This window comes from Hippocampus comes, unplaced genomic scaffold, assembly GCF_001891065.2.
Source record: "Hippocampus comes isolate QL1 unplaced genomic scaffold, H_comes_QL1_v1.1 scaffold48, whole genome shotgun sequence".
Lineage (NCBI taxonomy): Eukaryota > Metazoa > Chordata > Actinopteri > Syngnathiformes > Syngnathidae > Hippocampus > Hippocampus comes.
The window spans coordinates 2,762,066-2,777,827 of NW_017808403.1; the positions used below are offsets into that span (position 1 = coordinate 2,762,066).

General features: G+C 45.6%; 2 protein-coding genes across 3 annotated transcripts; both read left to right on the forward strand.

The window, feature by feature from the left end:
- The first annotated feature begins 1,203 nt into the window (after positions 1-1,203).
- Positions 1,204-12,099, forward strand: hook2 (hook microtubule-tethering protein 2). Of its 2 annotated transcripts, XM_019858528.1 has the most exons (23): positions 1,204-1,465; positions 2,270-2,352; positions 2,737-2,809; positions 2,888-2,938; positions 3,133-3,265; positions 3,600-3,667; positions 3,916-3,981; positions 4,090-4,170; positions 5,179-5,345; positions 5,495-5,635; positions 6,619-6,820; positions 6,984-7,094; positions 7,459-7,546; positions 7,761-7,827; positions 7,947-8,084; positions 8,620-8,707; positions 9,203-9,208; positions 9,405-9,439; positions 9,511-9,593; positions 9,687-9,790; positions 10,148-10,255; positions 10,433-10,504; positions 10,585-12,099. In XM_019858528.1, exons 1-23 carry the CDS (start codon positions 1,421-1,423, stop codon positions 10,711-10,713), a joined length of 2,139 nt encoding a protein of 712 aa, XP_019714087.1. In that variant the 5' UTR covers positions 1,204-1,420; the 3' UTR covers positions 10,714-12,099. The 2 variants fall into 2 exon arrangements, with proteins under 2 accessions (XP_019714087.1, XP_019714088.1); XM_019858529.1 differs by lacking the exon at positions 9,203-9,208.
- A 308-nt stretch (positions 12,100-12,407) lies between these two features.
- Positions 12,408-14,481, forward strand: trir (telomerase RNA component interacting RNase). The gene is made up of 3 exons (XM_019858563.1): positions 12,408-13,127; positions 13,570-13,641; positions 14,166-14,481. Exons 1-3 carry the CDS (start codon positions 12,870-12,872, stop codon positions 14,271-14,273), a joined length of 438 nt encoding a protein of 145 aa, XP_019714122.1. The 5' UTR covers positions 12,408-12,869; the 3' UTR covers positions 14,274-14,481.
- The last annotated feature ends 1,281 nt before the right edge of the window (positions 14,482-15,762 follow it).

Below are 15,762 nucleotides of genomic sequence, written 5' to 3' on the forward strand. Positions count from 1 at the left end.
GCATTTACAATACCAAGGAAGAGGGAGTGTGTGTACGTGTGTGACGGCATGTTAGTTAGTATTCAAAGGCAGGGGAAAGACACACAGGCCTCTGACCGGAACCTGGTGACATTTGTCCCGCATAATCACAACTTTACATTTACATGTCACTACAGTCTTCATGAAAATTCCTATCATGTTCTATTTATTTATTTGTTTATTTATTGATGAAGAAGAAAAAAAAACACAAGTGTGGAAAATATTCACAGGTTAGTTTCCCATTTCAAATTTTTAGAAATGAAACACAATTCCTACTGTTAGTCAAAGAACTACTTATGACTCTGATTTATTAAAGCTTATATTTATCGCTGGAGCTATTTGCCAAAACACTTTTACATATTTTAATGTTAGGTTTTCACGCAATCTCTTGTGCAGTAAACTTTATTATAAGGCCATTGGTCAACTAGAGCCATCCAGTGGTGCTTTTGGGAACTCGTAAAATACAATACGCTGTATCCGGCCTTCGAAACAGTATTGCTCTGCGATCAATTTGGAGTGTGAATGTGTGTGCGTGTGTGTGTGCGTGTGTGTGGGTGTGTGTGTGTGTGTGTGCGTGTGTGTGTGTGTGTGTATTGCCGAACGCCACAACAAGTGTGGTTAAGCATAAATTTGGTTGTGTGCACAACTATTTTGGCGTGATTACACCACCATTAAACATTTGTTGCTTAATCTTTTACTGAAAATGAATATGAGCGCCGAGTAGTGGTTATGTGTGTGTGTGTGTGTGTGTGTGTGTGTGTGTGTCGAAACGGTATTGCTCTGCGATCAATGTGGAGTGTGAATGTGTGTGCGTGTGTGTGTGTGCGTGTGTGTGTCGAAACGGTATTGCTCTGCGATCAATGTGGAGTGTGAATGTGTGTGCGTGTGTGTGTGTGCGTGTGTGTGTCGAAACGATATTGCTCTGCGATCAATGTGGAGTGTGAATGTGTGTGCGTGACGGTGTGTGTGCGTGTGTGTGTGCGTGTGTATGTGTGTATAAAGTATAACACACATACACACACTTATTTATTTATTATTTAAAGTATTTTTTAAAATTTAAATTAAAATAGTTCCGAAACTTTGCGTGAGGTGCGTTGTTGTCATTGTTCTTGTCACATTGAGCCCATTCACTTCAGCCAAGCTGACCCGTAACCTAATCCGTTTCCATAGAAACGCTCTAAATACGGAAGCCCGGTCGGCCGCCTGGAGGTGAGACAGACGAGCAGAGGGGGAGACAGCAGGCACGAGCACAAGGAGGCCATGGCAGCCTGAATGACGTGGAAAGTGTTCGGAGTCCCAAAGTAACTTTGGCAGCAAGTGTTAGACGCACCTTTCGCTTCCTCACACACAACAGTCGACCCGTTCACGGGTAACAAAACAAAACACACACAAAAAAAGCAGTATGAGCCTGGACAAAGCCGAGCTGTGTGATTCACTTCTAACATGGGTAAGTTCGACTTTAGCCGCGTCGCATTGCTAATCGCTAACAGGTGGACGGGACGACAGTGGCTAATTCAAACTTTGGAGGTAATGGAACGTTGTTTGTGAAAAAAAAATCACCAAAAACGAGATGACCGAAGTAGCCGTCGCGCAGACAGGTGAAGTGGAGCGTGTGTAAGCTAGCGACGCTAACCTGCATGGCTAACTCGCGCTGAACAACCTGTTTACTTTGCCGTATGTCTTTGCCTTACTCAGCTGCAGCGTCGGCGAAGTAACATGTTCTGAAAACAGAAGTGTGGGCCAAGTCGTGATCCTTGAGTGTTACTTCGTAGCGTTTCAATCAAAATACACCCGTCTGCTAAATCCCAATATATCAACTTGCGTATAATTGAGCGTGGCACCTTAGGTATCTGGAAAATGCACCCAAGGATGAATGAACCATATTCCTCATATATCTTGATTGATTTCTTTTGACCTTCCCCAAGACGTTACACAAAGAAGCGGTGTGTTTCAGGCGTGTGCCTAATTAACTCGAATGCTTTTTAATGGGAAAAAAACAGTGTAAAAAAAAAAAAACATCAGAAACCGAGGACCACCTGTATTTTTTTTTTCTACAACCTGTTGGTGACCCACCTCCACGTTGAAAATCTGATTTAAACCAACGGAATGGTGTACTTGTGCCGTACACTCATTCGCAGGTTGGCAGTCACGTGTTAACCATTTATCTTTGACATTTTGGTCGTAAAATGTGTGGCAGTGTTTTGAATGTACGGCGTAACTATTGTAACACCTTTTGTGGCACTGTTCTCAGTTGCAGACATTTCAGGTGCCGTCATGCAACAGCAAGCAAGACCTAACAAGTGGAGTGGCCATCGCACATGTGCTAAACACAATGTAAGAATATTTATGTCATTTAGCGAAATTTAAATGCACATCCTGAGCTATAAAGAAAGGCCGCTGATGAGACAAGTTTAGTTCTTTGTTGTGACTCCGAAAATATTTTAATTGCATTTCTCATTACTACGTTTCCTCTTAATCACTGGTAGCCCTCCTCACCAAAACACACCAAAAGGCAAAAGACTTGTGAGGTTAATAATGCTCGCAGCTTTCAAGGCTCAACCTTCTCAGATTTGCTGAAGACCTGCATGAAATTACACATGACGCTTGAAAATGTCGATGAGGTTCCGCTGCATCAAGCAGTCTTGGTGCTGTTCTGGCATTGACGGAAGAGACCAGAGTTGTGATGTCACGTGTTTTCTCCTCTGCCCTGGTCATCAGAGACCCCTCTTGGTTTAATGAAACCTGGCTGGCTCGGATCAAAGAGGAAAGCGGGGACAACTGGCGCCTCAAGGCAACAAATGACAAATTCTTGAGAACGACGTTTTTTTGATTCGAAATGATTAAGCCCGCTCATGTTTTTCTCCTGTAGGTCAGCAACTTGAAAAAGATTCTCAAGAGCATGCTGGAATATTACCACGATGTAAGGAAAACGTTACTTTGATAAAACATTTTATTTGCTCATAAATCAGCGGTTTGGGCAAAAGTGTTGCCATCCCAGTTTGCTCTGTGGTGCAAGGTCACGGCTGGGATGAAAAGGGCCTTCTCTAAAAATGTTCACACAAAGTTTGTTGCCCAGTTTGAAGCTTTGTGATGTCTTCTGATCCGCAACAACAGATACTGGGTCACCAGGTGTCGGAAGAGCATTTGCCAGACGTGAGTCTCATCGGTGAGATGGGCGACGTCACCGAGTTGGGCAAACTGGTGCAGCTCGTCTTGGGCTGCGCTGTCAGCTGTGAGAAGAAACAAGGTAAACGCGGCATTTTACAGCTATTTGAAAAGAAACACAAGTCTTGAAACTCGATGTGCAGCAGTCTCTGCAGGGACAGTACTAGCTCAGGTTCATATGGTGTGAATTTTGTTTTTCAACCCTGTTGGCGGCGTCGTAGCGCAAGCCGAGCGGTTGATTTGCGAACAATTTGCAGCTTATGCTTTGTAAAGAGCATCAAAATGCTGAGGTCACGCAAGCTAAGCTGCTTCAAATCTTTGGCAAAATAAGCGGCGCTAGTTTTCTTTTCAGTCGGGTATTTGTCGCTAATCTGTTTTTTGGCTGCATGCAATCTCTCTTGTTTGTCGAAACCCAGAGCAAATCCAGCAGATAATGACACTTGAGGAATCTGTCCAGCATGTCGTCATGACAGCCATTCAGGAGGTAAGTCGGCTGCTTGAGATCCACTCCGGGGTTTACATCAGACATACTTTAAGTCCTTTTTGTCGATTCACAATTAACAAATCCGTCTTAATCATCAGAGACGGAACTACATGCCAGAAATCATTTTGCACTTTCACAAAACCTCAGTCTGACCGTGTCTGTATATTTCTCTATCGACATTTGGTCGCTGTATTTAATAGGCTCCGAGCAGAATACATGTTGTGTTGACTCGGGTTGTTTGTCTGTAGCTTCTATCAAGAGAGCCCTCATCCGAACCAGGAAGCCCAGAGACCTATGGAGACTTTGACTACCAGGTGAAACAAACCCATGTGGCTCTCCTCTTTCAACAAACCATCAGTGTCCTCCAAATTGCACCGCACGTGAGAGGTGTCTTTACTTTTTTGTGTATTCCGTGTTTGTAGTCCAGAAAGTATTACTTTCTAAGTGAGGAGGCGGGTGAAAAAGAGGACCTTCGTCAGCGCTGTCGAGACCTGGAACATCAGGTTAGTTTAGGATGTCTTGTTTAAAAAAAAACAAACAAAAAACAGGCAAACATCAAGAATTGGTCTGCAGCACGGTGTGCGTGTGTGGGGTGGGGGGGCGTGCACGCAACGGCGCTTGTTGATGTATTCTGGCCCTTATTGATTAGAGGTCTGAGTTTGTTTTCTTTTGATTGGATGTTATGTAACCCTGGCTTGTTTTGGGAGGTTTTCTTTTTTTTTTTTGTATTGTATTGAGTTGAGTTTCTCACACACACACACACACACACACACAGTTGCATAACATCAAGCTAAAAGTGACACGTTGGCTTTGGATGGAGCTGCAGCACACTCAAATTTCCAGGGCTTTCGGCCCACCTGTTTTGTTTACTTGCGTAGCCCACGCTTCGGCGATTAGTCACTTGTTGTTTAGAAAATGTATTTGCTGTCGGTGGTCCTGTGCTAAAGCATGCAATCTGTCCTTAAAGCGCCGCGTAGGTTCCGAGGATTCCGGCAGGTAAGTGTCCACTCCCCCTGTTTTGAATATTGCATTGCTAGCTTGTCTAACCCAAAACGGCCTCGCCTCTTTTCACAGCTACATTTTGAAAATATACTCTCCACCGCGTACTTTTTCTCAGTCAAACACATTTTTTCCCCGACTGACCTCAGAACAGTATGCGCTCCTTGCACATTTGTATCTGTCGCTTGACCCGAAGGCTAAAGTGAACAACTTCGCCATTGAGACGCTTCCATCCGCCTGGGAACATTTTATACCAGCTGACTAAGTCTTGAGGAGGAAGCATGTAAAATGGGAACATAGCATGCGTATGCACAAGAAGTGGCGACTTTATTTTCTCTGACTCCGTCATGTGCTTGCACCGTTCCGTTCCGGTCGTTCCCACAAGAATGCTCGTCCTCTGTCTTCACTCTTAATAACGATCAGTCCCATTTTAATGCATATTCCTGAAAGGGCGCCTTTTTCTCGCAGTGTTTCTCTCATGTTTTTTGTTTTTCCTCCATTTTTCTCCACAGCTGTCCGTGGCTCTGGAGGAGAAGTTGTCGTTCCAAACAGAGACCCGCTCCTTGAAAGAGAAGCTGAGCCGCTGCGACTCGCTGGACATCTCCGGTACCGCTATCACCGGCAAGAAGCTGCTGCTGCTGCAGAGTCAAATGGAGCAGCTCCAAGATGAGAACTACAGGTAAGAGCGCTACGCCGTTGTCCCAAGACAGTTGTGACCAGATGAATCTCATGACATCGGGCTTTGTTGATGTCTTTGAATCCTTTGGATGTCATCAAAGTCGAGCGTGCCAGGGTGCTCATGTACGAAAAAATCTTTTCACGTGTCAGACTGGAGAGCAGTCGCGATGACGTGCGCGTGCGCGCCGACATGCTGGAGCGCGAGCTGGCCAACGTGCAGCAAAGGAACGACGATTTGACCGGCTTGGCGCAAGAAGCGCAAGCCCTCAAAGATGAGATGGATATTCTCCGGTAAGGCCGTTTACGTTTCTGCTTATTTTTCCCCCGTCATTTCATTTCACCCTTTGTGCATATTCACACGGTGCAATTTTTGTAGACTTAAAAGATGAAAGCAAGCTGTGCTGCTTGCCCCAAAATTGGTGGATTCACTCAGTGGCTGTTCACACCATGTGACATGTTACTCTTGGTTAAGAAAGGGAGAATTTCAGGCCCTCGCCCGCAGAGTCGCTGCATCATCGGCAGACTTCAGGATGCCGATGATGCCGCTGAAAGGGAGTTGCGACGACAGCAGTACAAACAAACCTGAGTCACGTTATTAACTCAAGTTTCCAAACACAATTAGTCAGCTACCTTGAGCACACGGCACACCTTTATTTGAGTTCCGCGCACACTGTCTCTATGCTTGCGTTTGGTGCCGATGATGATGTTTGCGCCCGCAATGATGTCCCCATTCATGGAGAACAGGCCACGGAGGCTTGTCTTGCTCTCCAAGCAGCATGCTCGATTAATCAGTGTCACAAGTTAATGCGCCGCCTTCCAAATGATTATGTAAAATGTTTGTCTTCTGTACAAATGGCACTCAGCATAATTTTCAAGTCATTACCTGTCGGAGAATATCAATGTTTGTTTTTAAACAAACCTCCCAATGATCACAGGATTTTCTTTTCTCACCGATATTTTTTAATAGTTGCTGCACTTTTTCACCCACAACTCCCTCTTGACGTCTGAAATGACGCGTGGAAACACAATTGAACGTGGCAATACATGTGACTCGCGTAAAGCTCCATTATCATCTTCCACTCACAGAAACAACACCCACACTGCCCACACACAGACGTCCGTCCATTCACCTCCTCACTCTGACATCTGTGTTGATAGAAGACATTTCATGCATTGATGCCGCTTTGCGTCAGAGCGTTTCCCAGTCAGGAGCCAATCACGGAACGATCGCACATATCCTTCAGGATGTCTCGTCCTTCTCCGCCGCCCCTCAGGCACTCCTCCGACCGGGTGAACCAGCTCGAAACCTTGGTGGAGACTTACAAGAGGAAGCTGGAAGATCTGGGCGACCTGCGCAGACAGGTGCGCCTCCTGGAGGAGCGCAACACCGTGTACATGCAGCGCACCTGCGAGTTGGAGGAGGAGCTCCGCAAGGCCAACATCTTTCGCGCTCAGATGGACACGTACAAGAAACAGGCAAGCGCTGGAGGAGGCGGAGAGAGGAGGCGGAGCCAGACTTTTTCTGCCTCGACATCAAAGTGCTATTAAACACAGTCTGGCCCATGCTTCGGGAGCCGCGCGGTTCCGTTGCAAGTCTCTTGCTCACGCGGCCGTTGCGGCCGTGCCCTCTGACTTGCAGGCTCACGAGCTCGACGCCAAGCACCAGGCCGAGGCCATGAAAGCTGAGAAGTGGCAGTTTGAGTACAAGAACCTTCATGACAAATATGATGCACTCCAGAAAGAGAAAGAAGTCAGTCGCTCACATCGAAAAGTTGTTTCACAAACGCGATTCCCATGAACTTGGTACGTTGTGTTGAACTTCAATGAAATCGGAACACAATGATTAGCAAATCGTGTTCAAACCTATCTTTAATTGCGTACATGTCAAAGATAAGACATTTCTTGTTCACCCTGCTAAACCTTATCAAATAATCATTCACTTGAAATTTTATGGCTGCAACACATCCCACAAACAGTTGGTTACATGATTTGCTAATCAGAGGATTCTGTTTTAAGTCTAACACAACAACCCAAGTTCATTGGAATCGAGTTTGTCCAGCATCACGAATAGAAACATTCTCCGTTGCTCAAAGTCAAGACATTTTTGTTTTTAGCGCCTGATGACCCAGAGAGACACCCTTCGGGAGACAAATGATGAGCTGAGGTGTGCGCAGGTCCAGCAGAAGTGTCTCAGCGATGCAGGTGAGCCTAACGTGGATGCCATTGACTGACGGTCAGTGCTGAAGAAATGAATCGCCTAAAAAAATTAGCAACACATTGGCGCGGCACCGTCGATTGGGGCTCGGCTCGTTTTCATGCAGTGTTTGAACAGCCACACGGTGGCAGTTGTTTTCATGAAAATATTCCAAAATCCATTGCAAAAGGTTTCATCTGCTACCGAATAATCTCTCCACAGGAGGCTTGCGCGACAATGGGGCCACGGTGGGAAACCTGGCCGCAGAAATCATGCCCACTGAGCTCAAGTATGTATTAAGGTTGATGTGCAAAGGCTGTCAGGGGCGGGGGTCAACGAGCCCCCCCCACCCCACTCATCATCTTGATTCACCTCTCGCTCGCTTTCTTGTCTTCACGTTGATTCCAGGGAGACAATGGTGCGCTTGCAGAGTGAAAACAAGATGCTGTGCGTCCAGGAGGAAACCTACAGGCAGAAAGTAGCGGAGGTGCACGCTGAGCTCGAGGGGGCTCAGCGCAGCAAGAATGCCCTGGAAACCCAAAACAGGTAGGTGACAGCCCGCCATCGACGACCTATGTAGCAAGAATAAATCGACTCCTACCCGCTCCGTGCCGCCATATTGTGTGTTCCTTGACATTCAGATGGGTGTTTGGTGGATGGGTAGGAGGGATATCTGCCTAAATGTCAACTCGCCCTCTGGACTGTGTGCTCAGCTGAGTTGTGTGGGCTGCACTGGAGGACAGACAGCAGAAAGCCAGATTGTCTCTTGTCTGTGCGCGCGAATGTGTTTATATGCCTGCGGGCATGTGGACATGTGGGTGGACTGAGTGTGTGTGCGTGCGTGTGCGTAGCCAGGCAACACCAGGCCCAGGGTGTGGGAAGCATCTTCAGTAACAGGAGGAGAGGAGTGCAGCGGGCATGCTCAGTAGAGCGCAGCGCCGCACGGCCCGGCGGCACGCAGATGCACAAGGATCAACGCTTCGCTCTACTTGTCTTCCTCCCACCCGTTTAACTTTGATGTTTCATCCCTCTCTTCTTGACCGGCTCTTCAACAATCCTGCCATTGTTCTATCCCCCGCAGGCTGCAACACCAGCAGATCTCCGAGCTGCGTTCGCAGGTGGAGGAGCTCCAGAAAGCCCTTCAAGAGCAGGGCAGCAAGACGGAGGATGTGAGTGCTTGTCTCCCCCCCGTCCACTTCAGCCACTTGCCAATCTCTCACAAACACACACATGCACAGAACACGGGGGGTGTTCTGTGCATTTCTATGAACCACATTTGGTACCCTAAATTGGTGGCTGAATCTCACTCTGTACCTTGTCATGATAAATTACAATCTGCAATTATCGAGGCGAATCATAGAAAAAAGCTTTTAAAAATTGGCCCGCACCTGGGGGTGAGCCCTGCCCCAAGTCGTCAAAGTCTGCAAGTTATTGGCAAATTGTCACAACAAGGGCGACTCCACTTCATAAGCCTGAGAAAAAAAATGATTGCTCGTGACAGTTGCAATCTTTGTTTGACTTTGACGTGTGTCACGTGTGGGTATTGAAGCCGTGTTTGCTGTGTTTGCTGATTCACCGTTAACGCCTGCCCTTCTGTCTGTCTGTCTGTCTGTCTTGTCCTGTCGCTACCCGCCCGCCCCACCAAACAACCGTGCCAAAATCAGGCTATCGTAAGTACGGCCCACCCTCTGTCCAAATGGCCTGTGATTCAACCCTTTGACAGCTTGACTTTGACAGCTTTTATTTGGAGTGTTGTGTGTGTGTGTGTGTGTGTGTGTGTGTGTGTGTGTGTGTGTGTGTGTGTGTGTGTGTCCCATTTGAGAAAGTGTTGGAGTTTAATGTGTTTTCCTTGTTTTCTTTATATAGTCCTCCTTACTGAAGAAGAAGCTGGAAGAACATTTGTAAGTCCTCCCAGTAGTGTTGAAATTCTATTGTTAAGAAAAAAAAAGGTTCATGTCAGATTTCATTCCAGGGAGAAGCTCCACGAAGCTCACACTGATCTCCAAAAGAAAAGAGAAGTCATTGATGACCTGGAGCCCAGGGCGGACAGCAACAGTTGAGTCTCTCTTCGTTGAACTGTTCCAGTTGGAGATGACACAGGAAATGCTCAGTCCCCCCTTCTTGCATTTTTACCCTCGTGTCTCCCAGTGGCGAAGAAGATCGATGAACTGCAGGAGATCCTGCGAAAGAAGGATGAGGACATGAAACAGATGGAGCAGCGATACAAGCGCTACATGGACAAGGCCAGAACGGTCTGAAACTTTTTTCAGTGGATCCTTGATTTACGAACGACCTGCTTGATGAACAATATCGTTTGCAAACAAAATTTGGGAAGGAAATATTTTCTCAAATAGGCCCCCCCAAAAAACTGAAAATTGCTAACAATGCTGTTATTAGGAAGCCCAGTCGTGCTCTTTCCCTGTGTATCCCCCTTCTCTGTCTCGGCAGTCCTACATGCCGTTTGGCACGGCGTGACTTGACAGTTGCCCAAAAGAATTTCCATTGGAAAACGTAACCTCTGTTTGCCGACGGCGTCATGGAACGATTTGAAATTCATGACCTGAGGTTTCACGTCGAACCTGCGCTTCATTGTGTGTGCGCGCCGATAGGTGATCGAGACCCTGGATCCAAAGCAACAGCCTGTGCCTGTGACTCCTGACATTCAGGCCTTGAAGAACCAGCTGACGGAGAAAGAGAGAAAAATCCATCACCTGGAGGTACGGAGTTTTAGGACGGGTGGGTTTTTGCTGCTTAACTCGTGTTCCAAACACTCAGTATTCATCTGAATGCCATGTTTTAGACTAGTGGAGCTGCAAAGAATATATTGTACGGTAAATTTTTGACTTGACTGAAGAAGTGTGTGTGTGTGTGTGTGTGTGTGTTCCTGTGCTTAGCGTGATTTTGAGAAGAGTCGATCCAGACATGACCAGGAAGAGAAACTCATCATTAGCGCTTGGTACAACATGGTAAGAGGTCTTCACGTAGTGTGTGTTTTTCACATCGAGAGGGGAAAAATGAATATTCAACCAGCCTGGCCTCCTTTCAGGGAATGGCCTTGCATCAGAGAGTGACGGGCGAGCGGCTGAGCTCGCCCAACCAGGCCATGTCCTTCCTGGCCCAGCAGAGGATGGCCACCAATGCCAGGAGAGGCCTCACTAGGCCCCAACCAAGATAAGGCTTGGAAGGAAACCCTCCGGAGAGGTGCCCTCGCTGCACTCCTTGTTGTCTCCGTGCCTTTTGCAGCTTTGCCGCTCATACGTGCCCTCTGGTGGCTCAACGTGGTACCGTCATGATTTCCGGAGACTGTTGTGTATCATGTGGAAAGAGCAAAAACTGGAAAACGGGGAGCTTGGTGCTTGAGGGGAAAAAAAGACTGTCTCACCTTTTAATCAAGGTGACTTTGATTTTTTTTTTTTTAGAACAGTACAGTTTCTTTTTTTTTAAAACCTTTTAAAATGTATTTTAAGCCACTCTTAATGGCAATAGTGTTAAGATGTGGGATATGAGAGGATGACTTCAGAGGTCCATTGAACTCAAGTAGTGCATCGTGAGGACACGGGGAAGTGAGGAAGAATAGAAATGTGGCCTTGGATCACCCGTCCTACGGTAGGCGCTAAGCAACACTGAGATACCTCCATTTATACACTGTACAACCAATTGAACTTTTCTCTTCCGGCTCCTTTTTATATGAAAGGCCTTAAGCTGTGCAAGAGAAGATGTCCTATCTTCAGTCTTGTTTTCACATGAATGACATTCTCCTCAACTCTCGTATGACCGGCCAAAAGCACTTTCCCTGAGCAGTGCGTTTGTGGAGTGCCTTCAATAAGACACCAACTCCTTCCTGTGTGCTTAAAAATGAAGCATGGTGTACTTGCAGTCCACGAACACGGAATCCTTCCTCCTTTTGTTACCTTTTTCTTAAGGTGTTAGTTGAATAACATGTCCCACTTTGTTTGTTTTCATTGATGAGGTTTATTTGCATGTGACTTTTTTTCCTCCCCATTTGAAGCAGGGTCATGGGTTGTTGGTCAAACCTAAATGCACGCACCACTTTAGAATCTACACAAATGTGAATGTAGGCCACTGAAGGCCTCCTAATGCATGACTATTACACAATGTGATCGACATGTCGCAACACTACAAACGACGGAATGCTCATTTGGAGTTTGTCTGTTCACAAGAAAACGGAGTATATACACTGTAGCCTTCGATACATGACACGTTTATCATTACTGCTTATATTCTACAGATGAGCTCATTTGAGTGTGTAATAATAATAATATAGTGCATCCCATGTCAAAGCTGCTGCTTTGTGTCTTGTCCTTCATCCCTGTCAACATATGCTGTTGTCTTTCCAGCCGACATTTGTGTGCACATTTTTGTGGTTCATAACTAAGTTTGTTAGGTGCTTGTTGCCCAATTATTGGGATGACTCTTAGAATTGGTCACACAGATGATGGTGTACTGTACGTCTCACAAGAGGGATCAGGCAAGCTGAACATTTAGTAGTCTATGTCCTTTCTACTTTTGCACTACAAATAAATGGGAGTTTATGATCGAATATGGCAAGTGGTATTTTGTGCTTGATTACAGTGATTAATATTTTTGAAGAGTGAAGCTCGTGATTGGTTTGGTTTTCATCCCTGTTCAAAACTGCGGGAGAAAAGATTTTTTTAAAATCATGCATGCAAACATGATAATGCTCAATTTTTAATTTGTGTTTTCGGTACTTATATATACCTTGTATTTTTGATTGATGTATGACAAAGTCAAAAAATGACTTTGGCAATTATATTAGTCTCACATTATTTACATCTCACAGCAGTAAAATAGCAAGTTCGACTTCCTGTACGGCAGTTAGAACCACGCCCACGACGTGTCGTCACTGATAACCTAAACATGGCTGACGGCGAGCGATGAGCTTAGTGAAAACCTAGCCCAAAACACTGGCCCACTCTACACATTCGACAAGCCTGGACGCGGGTATTTAACGCTTGCGGGGAGCAACGTTCAATTTTGTCATCGTAAAGACGTCATCAACCGAAATAGGTGCTCTTTTATTCGAAAGTAGAATCGACCAGACGGCGTTAGCAACATTAGCTTTCGAACCAACTGCTGCTTTTGTGGTTTTTTTCCCCCTCTAAGTAAGTGGCTCACGTCGACCTCTTTTTGACTTCTTTTTTTTCGGAAGGGATACGTTGTTTTCGTTTTTAAGAGACGCCGTCGAGTTAAACCACGCACATCGAAGCCATATAAAGCGGAGCAGCCCGTCGTCTAACTGGAGGTCCCCGGCAACTCCCGAACACCGAGACACCGCCGCAGTCCCTAAACATGGAACAAAGGCGCAGACAGGGGAAATCGCACCCCGCCGACGGCGGTAGCAGCAGCGGCGGGGACTCGGACGGCGGCTGCCCCTCGTCCCCGTCCGCGGGCCAACAAGAAGTCCCGTCTTCTTCGGGCAACGCGTTCGCCAACGACGGCAGCTTCATGGAGATGTTCAAGAAGAAGATGGAAGAGGAGATGAGGAAAAAGGCGCAGGGGGCAGATGGAGAGCAAGGACATACGAAGCCCCCTCCGGTCACCAGCTTTGTAAGGGGTTTGGCAGATAGCACATCCAAACTGACAGCCATTGTCATAGAAATAGCGTATTGGCCAACTCACAAGCAGTTAGGGTGAACTTTCAGGATGAACTAAAAATGCATGATAACCTTAACAGGTGAACATGTTTAACCTTTTCAATGCATGTGATATTTCCAGTTCAGTTTCTTCCCGATTACTGAACAGTTGGACACGTGCATTAAAAAGGTTTCCGAGAAGGTCAAGTGAAGCTTCACCCAAAAACCCAGCATCTTAACTTTTTTTGTGAGGATTGTATCATCAACACTATTAGATGGGTTAAGTTGGGGAATGTTCTCCACAGATGAGGCTGGTCGTTGGGCAGCAGACAATGTAGACCCGCTCTGGTGTAGTCTCCTTCGTTGCCAAGGCAAGGCCTCCTGTAACGCTGTCAGTCTTCTATGCCCTAACCCAGGTGGGGAAGCGCAGAGGCGGTGTGTTCCTTAAGACCGGCATGGTTGCCAAGAAGCAGAAACAGGACACAGAGGTAAGGCCAAATAAAAAAAAAAGAGTGTGTTTCAGGTAACATGAAATTTAAAAATAGGGTCGGTAGGTAGGACAAAGTTTTAAAAAAAAAAAAATCTTTTTATTTTTTATTTTTAATCAAAAATGTAAACAAAATAACCATAAAACATAAAATAAGGAGACATTGAAGCCCCCGCTCTCCGCCAAAGGACACCGGCCCCGCCCGTCCCCGTAACGCCCGCCTCGCCTCTCCCCCGCGGCCACCTTCGACGTCGCCGCCTCCGCCGTCCTCCTGCTGACAGACGACAGGGCAAACGACGCACGCGCTCAACGTGAATATCGCGAGAGTTTGCACCGACGTAAACCCTCTACACAAAAATGTAGAGGGTTGTTTGGAAAAAAAAAACTTTACGGTCGGCATTTTCGACGTAAAAATTCTCAGTCGGTCACGTTACCGGAAACACACTATTTTTTTTTTTCTCCGCCTAAGGAGAAGAATCAAAGTGTGACCTGAACCGGTTTGACGTGCCGCGTCTTTTCACGCAGACGACGCCCGGCAAGAGTGATGCTTGGTCAAAGTACATGGCGGAGGTGAAAAAGTACAAAGCGCACCAGTGTGGCGATGACGATAAGACCAGGCCATTGGTCAAGTAGACGTGGATCCCGCAGAAGAGACCTTTGCCTTTCTTCCATCTTTTGTTACCCTGAAGTTTGCCTTTTTGTCTTCTTTTTTTTTTCTCGGTTTGATTTGATAATGTTCATGTTCTCCTCAACAATGCTTTGAAAGCTTTGCATCCGTAATTGACCGTGTAGTTCTTTTGGATGATGTTACGGCTTGATAAAAATCGACACTGCCTATTCATTGTGGTGTCATGTTTACTTTGTTCCAAAGCACGCAAGTTGTTACAAGGTCAAATGCAAATGCGTCAATCCATCTTCGAGACAAACACACACACACACATAAAAATCACGCCTTACTATACTGTGTGGTTTTTTTTCATGCTAAAAACGCCTTACTATACGATGTCGTTTTTTTCGTGCCAAAAACGGCATACTATATGATGTCGTTTTTTTCGTCTAAAAACGCCTTACTATACAATGTCGTTTTTTTTCGTGCCAAAAACGCCTTAATATACTATGTCGTTTTTTTCGTGCCAAAAACGCCTTACTATACTATGTCGTTTTTTTCGTGCCAAAAACGGCATACTATCGTTTTTTTCGTGGTAAAAACGCCTTACTATACTATGTCGTTTTTTTCGGGTGAAAAACGCCTTACTATACGATGGTCATTTCTTTGGGGTAAAAACGCCTTACTATACTGTCGTTTTTGTCGTGCTAAAAACGCCTTACTAGACTATGTCGTTTTTTCGTGCTAAAAACGCCTTACTAGACTATGTCGTTTTTTCGTGCTAAAAACGCCTTACTAGACTATGTCGTTTTTTCGTGCTAAAAACGCCTTACTAGACTATGTCGTTTTTTCGTGCTAAAAACGCCTTACTAGACTATGTCGTTTTTTCGTGCTAAAAACGCCTTACTAGACTATGTCGTTTTTTCGTGCTAAAAACGCCTTACTAGACTATGTCGTTTTTTCGTGCTAAAAACGCCTTACTAGACTATGTCGTTTTTTTCGTGCCAAAAACGGCATACGATACTATGTCGTTTTTTTCTCCTGAAAACGCCTTACTATACCATGTCGTTTTTTTCTCCTAAAAACGCCTTAGTATACTATGTTGTTTTTTTCGTGCCAAAAACGCCTGACTATACGATGTCGTTTTTTTCGGCCAAAAACGCCTGACTATACGATGTCGTTTTTTTCGGCCAAAAACGCCTGACTATACATGGTCGTTTTTTTCAGCCAAAAACGCCTTACGATACATGGTGTTTTTTTTTCGTCTAAAAATGGGCTAATACCGCCTTACTATACATAGTCGTTTTTTTCGGCTAAAAATTGGCTAAAAACGCCTTCCGATACATGGTCATTTTTTTCGGCGAAAAACGGTCGTTTTTTCCGGCTGAAAACGCCTTACTATACATGGTCGTTTTTTTCGGCTAAAAACGCTTTACTACACATGGTCGTTTTTTTCGGCAAAAAACGGTCGTTTTTTTCAGCTAAAAACGCCTTAATATACATGGTGGTTTTTAT